The 20262-nt window shown below is 40.4% G+C and overlaps 1 protein-coding gene across 3 annotated transcripts in view; it reads right to left on the bottom strand.

Moving 5' to 3' along the window:
* RIMKLB (ribosomal modification protein rimK like family member B) overlaps positions 1-20262 on the bottom strand; it is a 49455-nt gene extending 29193 nt beyond the window's left edge. Inside the window, exons 1-3 of one of the 3 annotated variants that reach the window (XM_083827220.1) lie at positions 19857-20262; positions 18563-19072; positions 11933-12155 (exon numbers count right to left, since the gene is read on the bottom strand). In XM_083827220.1, coding sequence (XP_083683346.1) covers positions 11933-12107 — 175 coding nt within the window. In that variant the 5' untranslated portion in view covers positions 12108-12155; positions 18563-19072; positions 19857-20262. Of the gene's footprint in view, positions 1-11932; positions 12156-18562; positions 19073-19856 lie in introns of those variants that run through there. The other 2 variants (XM_083827221.1, XM_083827223.1) reach the window with 2 other exon arrangements.

Raw genomic sequence — 20262 nt, 5'->3', positions numbered from 1 at the left:
AAGATTGTAGCTCATCTGTGGGTCTGTTATTCATTCAGGAACAGAAGGTCCAATACTTCAAGTTGATATGCAGAAGTAATGTGTACATATACATGTTTTTATACATATATACATATGATTATATATATATATAAACACACAGACATACAGATGTGTGTACTTAACTGAAGATAAGATGTTCTTTATCATGAAATATGACCTGCATGGCACCTCGTAAAACATGAAACATTTGAGCGCGCTGAAAGACATGCTGTCAAAAGAACTCAAACAAAAAGAACTCCCAGTAATAGAACAAGTCATTTTCCAAAGCAGTTGAGAAGTACAGTAGCAATGGTGACTAACCAACTTACAAATTCATAAAACAAGTACAAGAGAGAACAAGGTACAAGCACAGCCTCTCGAGGTGAAAGGATTCCTCAGTCTCAATGACAGACACATTTTTGAATGTAAATACTTCTATGGCCATTATTCAAAGACAGCATATTGGATTACACAAATAAAAGGTTATCACTACATCACTACTGTTTTTTACTCTATCTGCATTTTCCAAAGCCTTGCTAGTAAACAGCATTGAAGCATCCAGCTAGTCTGTATGTGACTGCACATACATCGATTACAAAAAATGTATGCATACAATATTACATTAAAAAACTACATTAAAAGAAAACTATTAAAGCTGCAAAATCAAACACATAAATGTTAGAAAAAGCCACACCTAAGGGTATGCCCGTAACATCGATCTGCTGGCCTATTCACATAATCTTCAATTACATGATCAAATATTATTTTTTCCCCACAGCATTTATCTCATGCAGTACACAGGAGGTACAGCAGTCACTTAACAAGCAACTACTCAGCACTGTATTTTCGTTTAGTTAGTCCATGGATTGATGTGTTGAAACACACAGTTATTAATTTTTTCAAAAGTCTTCTCTATTCCGCTTATCACAGTCACATCTGAGTGCTTCACAATCTTTATTTTGTTGACACCACAGGAAACCAGTGAGTGTTCTACTGATTTCCTATAAAGGGATGAGAAACCCAGAGATAAGAGGTAAAGAAGTAATTTTGGATGCTACATTTGAGAGACTATGATTTCTCAGTTTCCAGTGCCGCTCTGATTTATCTTGTTTGTGTATGCAAGTATTCAGCACTTTCACAAAGCTTATCTTAGTAATCAAAGTTTGGGAACTCAGAAAATGGAAAAACGTGCAATTAAAGGCAATGTATGCACGGTTCAATTTAAATCACCATACTTGTCTTCCAGCAATGTTCCACTTCAATTGTCACCAATTCCTATAACAAAAAAAGAAAGCCTCCTACAAGCTGCCCTCTCCTTCACTATGCCATAATTTATGTTCCCAGAGTAGAACCACCCTGTACATTAAAGAGGCTGAAGAAAAAGTAGCATGTGATCAAACAATTTAAAATGTATCCAAAAACAAATCTACAAGAAAGGACACAAAAATCCAAACTTGTTTTTGAAGTTCTAAATTGGGGGTATTTCATGTTGCCACTCTTATTAGTATTTTATCTTTATATTTGCAGAGAATCAAAAGCAAACTTCATCACTTGGCATCTAAATAACATGCATGATACTGTGGTGGAATAAGGCACAAGGGTTACAACAGTTTCATCTCCTGTACAGATCTTTGACACAAGCTGACAGAACTAAGTGTCAGCAGCACGGGGTCAGGAGACTCTGTGAGGACCAGCACCTAATCTGAACGGACTCTACTGTCAGCAAGTATCCATGAGAGCAACTCGCAGAAGAATGTTTCTCTGCAGGAGAGAAAAGTTCTGGAAGCTTTGATTCCATCCCAGGTTTTGGAAGTGAGCAACTACCGCATGCAGCTTATTCTGCCCCCGATTTATCACTCTCCATTCTCCCTATAGGATTCACCTCCCTAGACATAACCTCTGTGCTTCCATTCCCTCACTGTCCCACATTTATTATATTTTCCTTATTTATCCAGCTCATTTCCAAATTTCAGCTTTCTCCTACTGTCAAATAGCTTCTTTGCCTGCAATTTTGAATACCACCCTTGCCACCCAGTTTCCTGCCTTGCCTCCAACCTTTTTTCCCTTTGAGGCTCCTTGTTCAGTTTGCATCTCTTTGCAGAAAGGTCTCAACACACAACCTATGTTCTCACCAGTCTGCAGCTCCAATTTCCTTCTTGAGGGAAATGGATAGCTAATTTCTTATCTAGCAAGTTTCACTGTATCCCTTCCTGTTACCCTGTTTCTTGTTCCAACATTTTTGGAAAGCACATTGCCTCCTCAGCAGATTCTTCCCCACTGACACAGAAGTCCCCAGTCCCAAACCAATTTCACTCTTTTCGTCCCTGCTAGATATGAATGGTGCAATTTACCCCAAAGAGGTCTTTTATCTATGAGAGGAGTATAATGAACATGAACGATAATCTCCATTTTAAATTGTAGCCCATCCTGTAGCAGACAAGGCCACACCACCAGAAGTCCCTTCTTTGCATAATACAGCGGTACGTTTCAGAAGTTTTAGCTGTGAAGCTTAACGAGTCTCTCTAAGATTCTAAGCAGACTGTTTTTGAAAGAGTAATATTTGGGGACAAATTTATGTCTACTTGCATACATATAACAAGTAATAGCCACTTCGGCCAAACTAAGTTTCTGTTCCAAGCTATTTCTTCCAAAAACACCATTACACATTTAGAGAAAAAGATTTTCTGTTGTTGTTGTCTGAAGTGCTCTCCTTCAACTGAATTATTTTGCTAAAAATTTCCAAAACTGTCTCCAAAAAATATTCCAAGGTGGAGAGGAGAGGAAGGCGGATGTGAGTTATAAACAATAAAAATCTATCTTAAAAGGAAAGTTGGGCCACTTGTAATGTTAAGATAGGCAGACCCATCCACAATGTCAAAAGAACACCTTATACAATGTGTCAGAAGATAGAGTATGCCGCTTACAAACAGAATGGGTAGTTAAATGCAAGATATCCTGGCCCAGACTAAGCAAAGAACCAGTTTTGTATCAATGTCACCTGCTTGGCCAACAGATGAAAACATTTTTGTTTTATTTCATGCATAAGAGATAAAGGAATGGGCTCTTCTTACTGGAAAGCAGGGAGTAAGGCATTACATATTAGGACATTTCATCCATTTACCATTTTGAGTGTCAGTCTGAAATTGTATTTTTCAATAAATCCTCTGACTTTCAGAAGTAAGCATAATGTCACTAAACCAGCAATTGCAACAGTTAGGTGACCCATTCAGACATCAAAACAGAAAAATAGTAAATTAAGTTAGAAACAGTGGTCTTAGTATATAGAAGCAAGCAGCTAGTAATCTAGTCACAGGGGTAGATTAAGTCTACTTAACTGACTTAACTGTAGCGACTTAGACAAGCCTTTTAACTGTCCCATATATTGTTTGTACACTGGTTAACATAGCAAACCATTGCACTCATTCTATAAGAATATTACTGAGGATTTAATCTGTGTTTTTAAAAAGCCCTGAGGTTTTCAGATAAAAATTATTTGGAGACTACTGAGTGAAACAATTACAGTGTTTCATAGCATTTAAACTGAAAAAAAAATGTGATCTCAGTCTCCAAAAATAAACTACTACTACTGTCAGACTTGTCTATACTGAAACAACATACACATTTTTGTTCCATCATCATATATGGCATTTTCACTTTGTAAAAATACTGTTTGAACAAATGTTCCCAATATAGCAACAACAAACTAACAAAAACACTGAAGGCCATAATTCCCTTGAGTACCAAATCTAATTTGTTGTAATATACCCAAGTAAAGATTCCCTCCAAAAATTAAATTCTCAGATGATTCTCAATTGGGTATTCTAAGAAGCTTTGAAAGCTAAATGTAAAATGAAGTATTTTTTATTAGGTATAGGGGAAAGCAATAGGATTAATTCAAGACTTTCACAGTAGTATATGAAACATAAAAAGAAATTCAGAAGCAGCTTGACTTTTCACACTGGGTTCACAAAGGGATATCGGCACTTTGCAAAATAACCATTTGGTAATGGTGGAGATATTGCAGTACCTCTTCATTCACGGACGGCTATTTGGATATTGAAGACTTTACCCAAATACTGACAGAGTCATCAGGCTACACGGTATTCTTAAGTTGGTCTCTCTCTCTTCGTATCAATACATTCTGTATTATATAAAGCAAATATCTACTAAATTTCTACTAAACCTTGGAGAAAACACACTGATATTCCATTGTTACCCTCATCTTAGGCAGAATCACAGAACGGTTGATGTTGGAAGGGACCTCCAGAGATCATCTAGTCCAACCCCCCTGCTCAAGCAGGGTCACCTAGAGCACTTAACAAAAGTCTCTCACATGCAGGCAAATGCCCCAAACTGCAAATTCTCTGTGCTGCTAGCTCTTCTCTTCCCCATAATGGATCAATAATCTCCTCAGAAGGCTCAGAGGAGATGGGTAAGGGCAACATGCCCATGAAGCTCTTTGAAGAATGTAGGGATTGCCCAGACCTGTTGTAAGGAAAGCTGACCTTATCTTACAAGAAAGGGTTTAAGATAAAGAGTTGTAGCAGTTACAGGGATCAGCTGACTCTCAGATGACTAGGTTGTGTAAACTTTTGACCAGGAGAGAGTCAGGAGCATCAATGTCTACTTGAGTCAGCCAGACCAGCACCAGGTAGCAGATAGAGAGCTCAGCCCAACCTACACTATAAAAACAGAACAACTAATTAAAAAGAAATTTGAAGAGAGCAACTGGCTTGGGCTAGCTTAAACCCATTTATCCCCGTGATAGCATGGATTTTGAGCATATTATTTCAGTGACATTGCATTATGCTATGACCATAAACAAAATAATCTACCTTATTTATTGTCTCAGTGCAACCCACCCACCTTCTCAGCTGAAAACACAGAAGAGAAAACAGGCCTGTTTAGTCTTTCTACGTCGTCCTTGCCAAAACTACTAGTCTGCCTCATCTGATACTCATTTTTCCACTATGCCAGTACTGGGTATATCCTATTCTCCAATACTTCTGCCTCTATCATCCAACATCATGTATTTAGGTATGGGAAGAAATAGAGAAAGAAGAAACTTCCTTCACGTTAAGCCTACAAGTATTCCACTGGATTACTTTTTACTTGACCTTAGAAGAAGCACATTTCTCTCCCCCTCTTTTCATTCAAACGTATTCCTACCATTTGGAAGCCAAATTAGTCACTAGTAAAACTTAATTGAAAAAAAAATCCACATTTTATTCATAGATGCATCTGGATGAATTCCCACTAGAACAGGAACAGCTGGAAAAATGGGAGGGAAACCCCCAGCCATACTCTCGATAAAGACTGTCTTATGACACATTAGGCTAATTTTCATCCCTTGACTATGATGTATGGAAAAACCTCCTTCTTCTTTCTTTCATCTTTTTGACATTATCTTCCCCCAGATGGCCATTCCTGAAAATTCTTACAACAATCCAGAATCTGGCGACGCTTCTGACATTTTCAGATATGATGACATGCATGTATGTTCAAAATGATGTGCCCTAAAAGTCTGATTTTCCTGACTGACCATTCTGGAACACGTACAAACGAGAAGTCCTTAGAACTGCCTGCTGAAATGGCCGTAATAATACCTTTCTATGCATAAATATTCCTACCTCTCTACCTTGCAAAGGTAATTTTGGACAGAGCCCTGATCCACCACAGATGACCTACTGACATTTACTGAAAAAAATGAACAATTCTAAAAAGATCAAATTCATTTTTAGCCTTTGTTCTTTAGTATCAGCTTGAGATAACAAGTGGTCATTCTTTTAAGTACAGAAATCCCTGAAAGTAAAGAAGAAAACTGCAAGGATATCTAGGCTCACAGACCATAAATCCTATCTTCACATATGCACCATAAGAAAGTTGTGTCTGGTGTGACAGTTTTGAAAGAAAACAACAACTCTTCCCAAAACACATTGCAGCTGAAATGCACTGTTGTTAAAATATGTTTCTAAGACAATAAAGCAGATGTTTGATTTGCTGTTTCTTCTATCAGGGATGTGTCTGTCTATGACCATCCCAATATTAAATAATGTAACATATTCATCTACCTCTAAACATGGCTACCATTCCAGAATACCTTCTGTACAGTCCACGATTGCCTGCTAGTAATGCTTGTTATAATGTTTAACATCAATTAGAATGGCAAGGCACACATTTCCGCAGTGAAAGTCTCAAGTGGTTCTGAGAGACAGTCTCAAGTGGTTCTGAGCACAACACTTTCACCAACACAAAATTCACATAATTTCTAACCCCTTTCCAGTCCTTTGCACACAATGCAGTTTGTTATCCACCTCTCACTATTGAGTTACAAACCAATTTTTCAAGACTGCAGTGGAAGAAATGGCTGCTCTGGCTGTTGTTAGTAGCAGGAAATGGGCCAACTCTGCAGTGTTCAACAAGGCACCTTGCCAAGGCCACTTGCCTCTGCTCCATCACTCCCAGAGCCATTTGCTACACACTGCAGGAAAAGCTCTTAGAGTAAGGTGCACTGCTGGACAAACAAGTGCCAGGGGACTGCTGAAACAGTCAGCAGGAAGAAGAGGTGACTGTATGTCTTCAAAATAGTCTTCAAGGTGACTTAAAGGTGATTCATAAATATTAAGAATCTTGACTTTGATATAAATACCATTCTGTAGATGTAAAAGCCCTCTCTTAACACGGATATAGCTGAATGCTTTTCTAACCATTACACTGAAAACAGTTACTTACTAGCCTTAGCCTTTTTTCTTCAGCCTTCTATACTTTATACTGAAGTATTTCTTTATACTTCAAATATCCTTCTCCATTTTTATTTTCAATGCTATCTAATCCAGTGTGAGGAAAAAAAAAAAAAAGACCATAACTGTTCATTACTTGTTTAGACCAAATTAGAAATGAAGGACAGATCATATGCAAGAAAAATAGATTTTCCAAGATTAAAGACTTGAACTACATAGTTGACTAGCACTGCAGATTTCAGGCCCACACGGGAAACCCAAGTACCTAAATCATCACACCAGCAATCTTTACTAAGTTAGAGGAATGTATCTTCTAAATACTTCCTCTGAGAAAAAAGAAAGAAAAAGAATGACAATGAAATCAGTTCCCTGATGTCACACACCTGACTACAGAAAAGACCTGATCATGCACAAAGCATTATTGCCTAAGCACAGATGACTATTACATCTTGATCACTTGCTTTTACATCCCCAAAGAAATGTCAAGAAGCTCTTAAGAAAGGTTCACACTTTGTTTTATGCTGTAGGATTCTCCAATTCAACTCAGCCCAGCATCTTTAATATTTAGAAGTTCACAAAAGTAACTTTCCTCAAAACTAATTTCCTCCACCGGAGAGTATCAGAAAATATGGAGATTCCAAATACCTACAATAAAGGAGTTGATATGTTGCTGGTTCAGTGATCTCAAAATTCTGCTGGCTCTGCTATTCTGCTAGCAGAGAAATTTCAATGAAGACACTGTTGTATAGATTTTAATGAATGAAAGATCCAAAGTTATGTAGGCAGTCCTTCATCAACCACCAGCTCTTAAATTCCGTATCTCTACAGTTAAGGTGTGTAATCTGTGGGGAAGATTTCTGCTAAGCCCTACACACAGGTAAGAAGAAAGAGTGCTCTATTCAGAAAAAGGAGACAATCAATCAATTACATTTTGTCTCCTGCTGACTAACTCTCAAAATTCTGACTTCCTTTAGGCTTTGTGCACCTGTTCACAAGCTTTAATCTGTCTAGTTTCAAGTTCTCCAAGCCAGTCGTATCATTAGGCTAGCAAACAGACAAATACTTAAAAATTAGACATTTTAACAGCACTCACTGTTAAGACTTCAGATGCATGTCTGAAAACGTCATGCTAAATTTGCTAAATTATCTGCTATTTGTTTCAAATGAATACAGGAATTGCCAGACTAATCTACTAGCCATTTAATTTAGTAATCCAGTGCTTTCCTTATAGCAGCAAACAGCATATGCTTCACAGGAACACACCAAGCAAGCAAACAAAAGAAACCTGTTGCTGATACTACTGAATTTCCTGTCCACAAGAAAATTCCAGTTTTAAATTATGCTTTGAATCTATAACTATATCCACCTAGATATAAGCCATTGCCTAAAAGAGCAGCCACATTCTCCCCTGCTCTCTTGTACTAGAGGTTGCAATTGCGTAACCACAAAACGATTTGATGCACCAAGCTATCCCAACAGAAAATTGTTAAATATTTGGACAAAGTTAGTGTTCCATTAAATTAGCCCACTCAGCTCATACAATTGCCAGATCCTGCAAAAGAGCAGAGAATTTGATCAACCTTTTTTGGGTTAGATTAGCTTAGCTACAGCATGAAAGCAAGCCCAAAGATAAATGAAGGCCTTATAACACAGCAAGCAGCACCAACAAGGCTGGAAAAGCAGAAGAGGCACAGGGCTGCTCCATTCAGTAGCAAATTATTATTAGACTGGTTTAGCTTCTAGAATTTCTCTCTTAAGAAACTTAGGCTATGGCTGCACCATAGTCTGAGCCATCTTAAATCAAAACAGCTGCAACATTACCCTACATTTTTGCCCATACATGTATCTCTGTCCTTTCCCATGTGTCAGTATCGTACATTTCTGATTCAGTAACCACCTCAGCAGGTTCAGCCCACCAAAGAATCAGAAAAACAATCATTGTTTTATGCATCTGGGATTTTCCATTTATTTATTCTGCACTTACTAAGATGGGGAATAAGCCATAGTCGCTTTCAAAAACTATTTGTTGAACTTATGTCGATGTACACTTAACCTGTTTTGGTAATAGTTAAGCGTTCCCTTCTAAACCTAAAGGAATAACTAAGTCTACATTTCTTAATTTGCATTTCCAGTCACTTTCGGACTCATGCTGCATTGAAGCACCTATCATGCAGATCTTGAGCTGCACACAATTCTCCGGCAGACTCAGAGAGACCCTGATAAAGGTTCATCATGTAGCCAGTAATGCCGGGGCAGGAGGATGCTAGGGATGCTGGGTCATCCCCGGTTTTGGCTGTAGAAGAAAAGGCACCAGCAGGGCCTGCTGGACCTACGCTGGCTGTTGGCTTGCCTGGGGATCCAGCCAGACTTCCCATCCAACCCTGCAATACAGCAGAGTAGTGACCCAGTTGCTACTGCTGTGACCACTTACTGAAATAACCCTAGCTCTCCCTCTCCCTTTGGCATGGTACATGGTAACTCTTACCATTCTCTGACATACGGATTTTGAAAGAGTCATAATTTTGCTCAAGATCTGTCTTTGGCTCTGGACTTCAGTGATATTTACATCAGCATGCTCTACCATCAAAGCATACAACATAATTGATACAAGGGCCAGTTTTCAGCCTCAGTACGTGTCCTGCTGTGCTGCTAACTCCTCGTAAGTTAAGTGTCCTTTCCACTTTCCCTCTGTAAGGCAAATGACTTCAAGCTTCTTAATGTACTACGCTGAATTTTTGGTCTCTGAGTTCTTCATCCATGTTTCTGACAGCCATCAAGACCACACAGAAGTATCACTGATTATATCATGTACGAAAATGCCACATTCTAAAGTTTTAAATAGCATCCTTCAATTGTTAACTTTACAAAGTCAAGTTGAATTTCTCTTAACAATTAACTTAAGAAATCACCTAGACCATAAAGAATAAAAAAAAGACCAAATCACAAGTTTGAGTATGTGAAAGCCTACTACTTACTCCATATAATGTATTAACCTCAGAGTTTGAGACCTGTATTGCGAAGCTTTCAACAAAAACAATAAATGTGGAGGCGAAAACAGGTATTATCCACTGAATATATAGACTCTTGACGAAGCCCTCTATGTCACACAAAATTTTACTCAGTCTGGACCCCTCACACAACAGCAGGTTACAGAAAGGGTACAGAATGCATTAACTGCATTTTGTTCCAGGACACCTTTTTTCTAGTCCAACTGAGCACTTTAATGAAGAATATGAAGCACGTAACTTTTATATGTATCCTCAACCAGAAATCTGTACCAATACATGTGGACAAGCACTGGGAAAAAGAAAAATGAAAAATTGAGGGGCACAATTTTTCATCTCTTTCCAGGAGAAAGAACTGTCCGATATAAAACACACACACACACAAATCCACAACAGTGTTTAAACTTGCTCTTTTGAAAAGGTTAGTTACTTACACAGTTTTGAATGAACACATATGAAAACAAATTTCCTTTTTCTGCTTTTTCTTTCAAGTTATTTCCTTATTTTTTTCTCATTCTTACACTATACATTTCTTGGTATTAGTTCTCCAATTTGCATACTTTATCTTTTCTTCTTGCAGCATTAAATGGAAGAGAACAGAAAGGACCACAGTTCGTGCTTACCATAACTAATACTCCAAATACAGGCAGAAGACAGGAAAGAAAACATCACCAGGAAATAAAAACAGTACTGAAAAGCTGAAGCAAAAACTACGAATCTTATTGACTGCAGCCACAGTTCTGGTTGGCTGCCTTAGCAGAACATACTGTCCAGAGCATTGCATACTCAAGGCAAAAAGATGTTCAGACTTCCTGACAAGAAGTTTCTCTGACTTGAAGACATCCTGCAGAATTTCAAGTCTCTGATTAAAAAGTCTCTGACATCTCAGAATAAAAAATAAAATAAATAAATAAAAACTAACAATGCAAATTAACAAAAAACTAACAAAATGAAAGTTTAGTAGTAGGAATGTTTAGTAGAAGAATGGTGTGTAGTAGTAGACACTCATTTTCTAGTAGTAGACACTCATTTTCCAACTCATTTCTGTTTTATCCTTGATTGCTTCATGTTATAATATAGTACAACAAACACTGACCAAAGCTTATCCCCAGAGTCAGCTTTAAGCTTTCCCTCCTATATAGATTCCTCAATAAGAAACAAAGCATTAGCTAACGTGGCAGTCTCTTCTTCAGGCTGTGGGTACCTGTACATCTTCTTCCTACACAGAAATTATTCAAACACAACTCGCAGGAATGTAATTCTTTCCTGGATCTCCAATGATATTTTTTTGAGTGATACATTGGGAAGAGGAATGGAAGAGGTACACATGCAAAACAACTGCAGTCTCCTTCCTTTAGGAAACCCAAACTAAAAAACTTGTAAAAACATTATAATAGTGTTAAGAAGATTGACTGGTGGTATTCTTCCTGTAACATAAGCTTACTATCTACAGCATTGTTTTACTTAACACTTCTAACTCACCATAATGTCTTTTCATTTTTAATCACCACCAAAAATAGCTAATCAGAAAACAGAATAAAAATGTTACAATTTAGTTTAAAACACCGTAAGTTGTAGTAATAGCTCAAATTACTCTGATGTGCATACTTTATATGTCAGTCCCTTTCTCTTCTTTATAAATACCCACCTGTACAGCAGCATGCTTTACTTATGTCACATTATTACCTCTACCGCCCTAACAGCTTGTACTGTTCACTGAAAATTCCTTTTATTTTATTTCATATTGTGTTTGATATTTTGGAGCCAGAACATAAACAGAGGAAAAAAGTCCCCTAAAACTTTTAAAATATGATATATGAACTTGAAGCATCTGTGTAAAACTGAAACTCAGTAATTTTGTCTTAATTCAGAGGTCCTATAGTCCTTATCCTGGAATCAACACGCTAAAGCAAACCCACTCTCTGTACTACAGAGGAAGGACAAAAGCAGTTCTAACACAAACTGACAAAGTTAATAATTAGATTTGATTATCATAATAAATGCTAAAGCGTATGGTATCATGTACATGTACATGATTTAGATGATATATCTAAATATATCAGTCTGGCACACATGGAATTCATTATCAAAAAGTACACACACTTCATTTTATAATCTTTTTACACGGACCCTTTCAGCACTTTCCCAGCCTTATCTCATCCTCACCAAGATTTCCATCCTCAATGGTCAGGACCACTTCATCCATCAGCAAGGCCCGAAAATCTAGCTCCTCTTCACAGCACTTGGCCTTCAAGGCTCTCAAGATCTCCTGCTGAGGGTAATCTTCTCTGATGCGACGGTCTGTTAAGAACCACAGCCTGGGAGCAACTGAACTGCACATCTTGGACTTGTCTTGCAACCTTCAAGGTTTCTTTTCAATGGAAATTCTCTAGATGGTGGAGAAGATGAGACTCTGTTAGAGTACAAAGGCTTCTATCTTCATGTTCCCCACTGTCCTGAGTCCTATTCCCTCTGTCAGTCCTTTTCACTGGAGTGTAACTTGCAACCTCCAAGTGGGGAAGCAATGTCTATGCCTAATCTGTAACAGAAGTAACAAAAGAAATAAATCCATTTACATTCAATGGCTACCTACCAAATGCTAAATTCAGGTCTTGGCTCTTATCCTAGTTTCATCCACAAGAAGTATACATTTGACATAACTACTGGTAGCAGTAATACCACCCCCCTTTCCTGACAGAACCAAGAAGCATGCCAGAGACTGAAAACGTCTTGAGTGGCCATCTCTGAAGGCTAGAAATTCAACTTAACATTTGGGATAATTTCTTACAATTGTAAATAATTCCGCTGCTGTCCTAGGTACTGCTAAAACACCTGTGATAGGCTTTACACCCTATAAACAGGTGGATTCTCTTTCCAACATATAGAAAACAGATGACAACCAAATTCTTTCTGTTAGAAAAGTAGCCCAGACAAAAAAGGATGAAACGCATCAAAACAGAATTTTCTATAGTAGTATTTCAAGACTGATTCATTCTTACAAATATTTCACAACTACTGTGAAATATATTTAGTATTATGCATAACAGCGCTGGAAAGCTGATGGAACAAGGAGCATCAACATAATGTTATTACTAAACAATAATGTAACCTAAAGCAAAATCAAGGCTTAAATCTGAGTGTTAGCCCTCTTCCTTGCTCCAAAAAGAAAAATAACCTTTATATATATACAGCATTAATGAATTCAACACCAAAGACATAAAGAACACTTCACATTAGAGAATTTCAATATTAGAAGTGATAAAAGCAAGGTAGTGTTCCTCTTGATTTGAACATAGAGGACTTTGACTGGTTTTGACTATATACTAAAGTATTTCAAAAGCTGCAAAACAATCACAGATACGTTAATGGACTAGAAAAAATACACTCATTTGCATATTTTTAAACAAAAGCAGGAAGCAGCATGGTGTAAGGAAGAAGAATTCTGGAAAAAAACAGGGCTGTTTTCTGCCACATATTTTAAATCTTCCTATTAAAACAAAGAGGTAAAAATCATTATTTTCACATATACTTACGTGATTTTTAAACAGAGTTGAACTCTCAGATAGGCACAGTCATTTTGCCTGGCAGTCTTAATGACAGGACATGGTATCAGAAGATACAAGCACAGACAAGACTACAGGTATACAACTGCCTTCATTTAATATTCCAACGAATTTTCACTTTGTGTGTGTGTGTGTGTGTGTGTGTTGTTCTAGGCTCAAGTTTCTGCAGTAGGTATTAGGGCAGAAGGAATGTTTTGCAGCAACCCCTATAACAAGCTGATTTTTTTTTCCTTTTTTTTCTAATTGAGAAACATGTTTTTGCTATTAGTAAAGTTATTTCTTAAACAACAGAAAGATAACATTTTAGGTGGCCACTTTTATTCCTGGTACTAGGAACCGTAGTGGCAACAAGCAAACCCTAAAGACTCTGTGACTGCTTTTCCATTCCTTTGGTAAATTAGAAGAAACAATAAAGCCGAGGACTAAAGTTCTTCATAGTAACAGACTGAAAGAAAGTAGAAGCTAGGGAAAGGCAATCACAGATGCAGACCAGCCCCTGACAGCAGGCAAGATGCTGGATCAAGAACAACGGGATAATGAGTGTTTGCTCCTTGCAGGAAAATGGGTATGAAAGGGGGTAGACTGTAAAAATATCTTTTGCATCAACAGTCCCTTTCTCCTTCAAAGCAGCTGAAAGTGAAAAGGGCAAGGTGAGACTTGGGCATGCAAGTGCTGACAACTGTCAGATCCTGCCCCACTTTTGGTTTTCTCAACAATGGATTTCTCAGTGCAGTAGTATACAGAAAACTTTCTGGGGCAACACCCTCAGGTAAGAATGGGGACAAGCTATATTTTTCAGAAATGGCACTCTTACAGCACAGTTCAGAAGGCTTCTTGTCAATTTACCTTTATTTCTGCTATTTGCATGCATCACTGGGGAGACCAAACAGCCCCACCTACCGTTTCTCTTTTGAAAAGCAGCTTTATCTAGCAGGATAGCATAGCTAATTAAAAAAAAAAAAAAAAAGCTATAGAACATATAGAACATAAAAATATACTAGACAGACTTTGTCATGGTTTTAAAAAAATCGGAAGCCATTATAAATCTTCAGGCTGTTTTTTGTTGGTTTGTTTTGTTGTGAGGTTTTTATGTTTGTTCATTTTTTTTCTTGGTACTGGTTCTAACACTGGTACAAAAGAGCATGTATGTTCTGTACTGCAACCTTCTCCCTGTTTTTGCTTGCTACTAACATGATTTCTTTGCCAACAGAGATCTGCTCCCATTTTTCTTACATCTCTTTTCTACATGGCCCCACTTCTAACCCTTTAAATCGGTGGAAATTATGCCATCACCTCCCCTGATTGCCATTTCAGCACTTCCTTACTTAGAAATCAGCAAAGCGTTGAAGAAAAAAAAAAACAAATATATATAATATGTTTTCTTTTTATATATAAAGGATATATATATATATATCTCCTTTTCTTCTCTCCATCTTTCTTCTGTTTTGTAAGGAGCTAGAGCACTCCAATCCAACTACCATATTAAACCATCAACCATATCAAAAATACCTTGTACATGTATTCATCTCCCTCCTAATAGTTCGTCTATTTTTTCGAAATCTTGAAAGTTTTATAAATGTATATACTAAGGCTAAGGCTCACATCTCAACATAACATAGGCAGGTTGCAACCTTAGGTCTTGAGATAAAGATTAAGGAACTCACTTTAGATCAAGCTTTAAGTCTGTGGCACGGGCATAAATGAGTAATCCATACTATAGGGTCCTTGACCTCCTAACCAATACCAATTTTCTTCCACCAAGAGAAATATTCCCATCAACCTAACATTCTGTTCCTAAAAACAGAATCTACTTACTGAATTCAGCCTCTCCTTATAATCTCTATTTTGATCATGTAAGAAGTCTCATGGAACACAAAACCTGCAATTTACCCTATTAACCCAAACATCTTAACAATCCCTCCCACATCCTCAAGAAAATGGTCTGTAGGAGGAAAGCTTGCCTTGCAATCAGATGCACAAGAATATTAAGCTCTCAAGTTGGATTTCCAGAATTTTTCCCTGAAAACCAACTCCAGCCATTTCAATTTAAAAGACATAGCCTGAGACAATGCTGGGTGTGCGTTAAGTATTTGCTAATCCATGTGAACACCTATTACAAAATATATATATGGGGAAGAGCAGATGTTTAAAAGTCTTCAAGACAACCAGTTTAAATGCAGTTTTTCCTCAAAGTTACTACAGTCAATTTAAGTGGAATTTTTCAATAACTAATGGATTTACAGAACAAAAAGCAACAAGGAAAAAAAAATATAGACTTAGCTGCATAAAACAGAATGGGAGAGGTAAAAGGGTGGCATCAAAGTTCTGTAACAGAAATCAAACTGTGTACCAGACTAGCCAAGAAATCACTGCCGCATCTACTTCAGAGAGATGCCGTGTGAACTTCTCAATTTATACAGAAAGTTGGTGGAACCTGAACTTTCAGCCGTGGCATCCCTGTATTGCTTAACCTAGGTTCATTCTGGCATTCACATAGCAGTTTCCTCCCTTCCCCATCAGATGCAAATCTATTTCTTCCTGCATTCCTTGAATCTGTAATACACCTTTAGCAGCTGTTGTAACAAAAGCAGTCACCGTGCTACTTTTCTACTTTACATCATACAAGAATATGTTTTACTGGCGTAACAGGGAATTTAGCCAATCATATCAGCTGTCCAGAGAGATCTGGAAATCTGAAGAGCACCCTTTTTCCCTTGAAGGGGAATTTTGAAGCTCTCTTCAAACAGAAGAGCTTTAAGGACATTCTTCCACAAAAGAAAGATTGGCCTCCCTTGTCCATTTACTCCTTGTCCTGTCTTCAACACCAAACAGCAGGAGCAAAAATGGACTAGCTACTTCTTCTTTTTGATTGTAAGGTATTTTCCCCTAAGCTGAAACAAGGAACTGATTATTAGGATATACTAATTCATTTATGTATTATTGATAACTGTGTGACGTTAAAGGTATCTAGTACACAAAAAGATCGTTCCATATCCCTTCTATTCAAAATGCAACTACTCAGTGCATTTGTATATTAAAACAAGGCTAGGTTGTTTCTTCCCAATGGGAATTACAAATGGGATTCTAGATGTCTTGCAGCATTAGAAATCAATGTGATCTAGCTATCTCAACTGCCTAACTTGTGATCCTATGCATTGTAGGCAATGGGAGTCTGCTGCAATCTGGGAAACAAGTTATTGGAACAATTATTATCAGCAGCCCCTCCCGGAACCACCTCTTTTTTTAGTCCTTAGCTCAGACTTTTGGCTTCGGTTACAACACTGTACTGCTAACATAACTGCATGGATTTTAGCAGTTAAGAGAGAGGTACAACATAATCTTAGTTTTAGCATACCTCTAGGCATGCTTAATCCCGACAGCTCAGATCATGATAATAAAAATCTCACAGAAGTGAGAAGGAAAGAGCAAAGAGACTGACAGCCATGATTGCCATGGGAAATGGAGAACTAGGAAAAATTTAACTCCGAGCAGTCATCTCACTATGAATAACACTGCACTTCTACATTTATCATTAATGCATATCCCTTAATACTTTTTTTTTTCCCAGAATAGTGTTATTCAAGATGGAAAAAGGTATTTTGCTCTCGTTCCTATCTTAAATTAGCTAAGGCTTGAAACTGCATATATACTTCCAGAAAACATTTTCTCTACCATTACAGCAGCTTCTAGAATGCTGGTTTGGAGGCCACACCTCAAGATACTAAAGACCTAAAAACCATTTGTCAGACACTCCTAAGTTATAACAAGGGAGATACCTCAAGGCAGAATTATAATGGCAATGTCAGGTATCAGATTGGTTAAGCACTTAGCTAAGGTTTGTGCAGCATATGACCCAGCATATGATCCATCACATCCTTGCCGTGGAAGTCTCTGTGTCACCCTAGTGAGAACAGGGCAGTATCCGAAACACCCCAGAAATATGACTTTCCTATGCCATAAGAAGAGCAGGTCTGAAAACAGCTCTTTCAAGCATAAAGAACAATTAATTCTGTTCCCCATAAGATACCAGAATGATGATTATCTAAAGAAAACCTTAAGATTTATGGATAAATTCATTCACGGATGAATATAACCCAAGGTGAAATATACTGACATTAAAAAAAAAAAAAAAAAGACATCTTAAACCACTTCTAAAATTGCTTGAGAAAAATAAGCCCAACATAAATCAACTCATTCCTGACACTGCTGCTCTACGGTGATGGTTAAGGACAACCTGAAGAAAAATTCCTCTCTTGTCTACCAGAGACTTGTTTTCATCAAGCTGTCACATAACTGTTTGAGAATCTTTGGAAAGAACAAATTTTAAAAAATGAAAAATCTTAAAATTAAAATACGTGTTTAAATGCATTTTATATAATACGTTGAGCAGCTGCAGTGCAATCTGTCCAGTGCTGCTGCATTATCATCCGCCCTCTATACATGCAGCACAGAATTTAAAGTCACTGCAAGCAGGTAAACCCCAAGCACACCTCTGAAAGCACAGCTTGCTTTTCACCTCCTTTTCCATGTGAGATTTGTAGACTGTCAGAGAGAGTCAGAGGATACAGAAAGACACTAATCTTTCCCATGCATTCCCAGTACAACCCTCCACCCCTGCAACTGCACTCCCTGCAATGGCTTTCATCCGCTCTTCCCCACCTTTGCAAGGAGTGATGTTAAAGATGCTAGCAGCAATCCTTCCAGGCACAATTGCCTGTAAAACGCTGGCATCCACACCCCCAGCCTTTCCTCATATATGTTCATGCTTGCAAGTAGGTGACAACATTCCTCATTCACACACCCCAGTTCCTGATCGCCAGGGAATAATCTACCCTCTTCCCCCCCAGAAACACAAGGCAACATCAGCTGGTCAACACCAGCCAACATCAGCTATCCTACTTCCGCCTCGGTATTTTTTGTCTACAACTGGCTCACAGCTTTTTCATCCCCCTCTGCTCTGCATGGCGTGTACGTGTATGCACGGCCGCGCAAATAAAGCACACGTTTCCTCCAACATCAGCCGCTTTCCTTAGGAGAGGGTCTTCCGCCTCTGTGCGGGTTCCTCCGCAGTGTGGCACAAAACACCCCTCTCCCTCCCGATCTGTGCGTGCAGCCCCTTTTCCCTCCTCCCTTCCCCCACCCTACGCTCGGTCTCTGTGCATGCTTCTCCTAGCGCCTGGCGTGGGGGAAGGGACACACGCACTGTATGAATGAATGGGCCGAAGGGACTTACCAGAAATTTGGTGCCGGAGGAGCGGAAGACGATGAAGGTGCCAAAGAGGTGCTTCCTTCGGCGTGCCGAGCGCTGCTTCGGTCCTGGCTCCGTGAGGATGTCACGTGTCGCGGCAGGTACCCCTTCTCCCGGATCCCCACTACCGCTCGGAGACGGAGGGCAAGCAGGTCTTCTGGATGCCTCCTCTGCACCGCACTCCGATGGAGGGAAGGGTGCTGCTGAAGCTCCCAAAGCACGCACGGAACGACGACGGGAACGCTCCCCTGCACCTGGAACTGTCAGTGTCCACCTGATGCCTCAAGGACCAAGGCAGATTTCTGAAGGGGGAAAGGGGAGTGAATGACCGTTAAGGCAGTTACCAAACTGAACTTCCCTGTGGGAGAGGAGGGATGGGACGAAGGGAAAAGAATACTGGTGTGGAGCTGTAGTTCTGTGTGTGAGATAGATTCAATCCCTGTGTCTCTACTTCCTCAGAGCTAAACCCCTAAAGGAGCCTGAAGACACCAACACCTAGGGAGGAAAAAGAAACACCCCCATCAGGCACAGACAAACATACAAAGATACCTAGTAAAATGAATTCAAATGGAAGAAAAGGTACTATACAAGAGAGCAAGAAGAACCAAAAAGAGACATGATGAACCAATCAGGTGAAACGTGCAACTTCAGATATTTTCCAGAAATATACTATCACAGAAACCCATTTTGGGGGGGGGGGGGGGGGGAAGGAAAAACAACACCAACAACAGAAGCTTCAGCAGTTTGTTCGTTTACTGAGGAACGCGTGCTTGAAGGAAAGGTGAATCTGTGTCGACACGTGAACACGCGAAGAGATTCCGTTCTAAAACCTAATATTCGCACTCATTTGTGACTCCCGAAACCCCTCCCCCCGAGGAACACTCGGAATCCAAATCAGAAGACCGGAGCAAAGTGCGCGGCGGGTCAGGAGCGCATCCCCGTGTGTCAGGCCCCCCGGGGCCGCTTCCCAGCGGTGCCGCGCACACAATAAGCCACACGCCCGGGGGATGCTCCCTCAGCCGCCGGGGCTCACCGTCCCCGCGCTGCCACACTTCGCCGAGGGAGCCCGCGGCAGCCGAGCCGCCTCTCCCACCGTCAGACAACAAAAGAGCCGCAGGGACCTCGCTCCGGCCGCCCCACCGGGCGCACACCGGCCCCGACCCGCGCCGCCGCCTCGCAGCCCGGGGGCGCGCAGCGGAGCCCCCCCCCCCCCCACACACAGACGCACACCCGCACCCACACCCCGGTGCTCCGGGGGGCGGTCTCGCCGATGACCCACCTGGGCGCCCGGCCCGGCCCGGCCCGGCCCGGCCGCGGGGTGGGAAGGCGGCGGCGGCAGGTCGGAGCGCTGCCCCGGCTCCGCGCCGCGATGCACAATCACCATGGGCGCAGCGCGGCGGCGGGGCGGGACGGCCGAGGGGACGGTCCCAACCCCCCGGGCGCGGCGGACCCCACCCCCGGGCTCGCGGCCGCTCAGCCCGACATCTCGCCCACCCGGCCGCCGCCGAGCCCGAGAGGAGCGGAGCGGAGCCGCGGGGCTGCGCGCGCCCCCGCTTCGGCACCGCCCGGGCCCAGGCGGAGGCTGCGGGGCGAAGCGGGCTGCGGGGAGACGCGCCCCGTCCTCCCCCTCCTCCTCCTCCTCCCCGCGGCTGTTCCCTGCGCCGCCGCCCCCCGCTCCAGCCACG

The sequence above is a fragment of the Anser anser genome, assembly GCF_964211835.1.
Source record: "Anser anser genome assembly, chromosome: 1".
Classification (NCBI taxonomy): Eukaryota; Metazoa; Chordata; class Aves; order Anseriformes; family Anatidae; genus Anser; species Anser anser.
The sequence above is the reverse complement of the archived record's forward strand: the minus strand, read 5'-3'. Positions and strand labels throughout refer to the sequence as shown.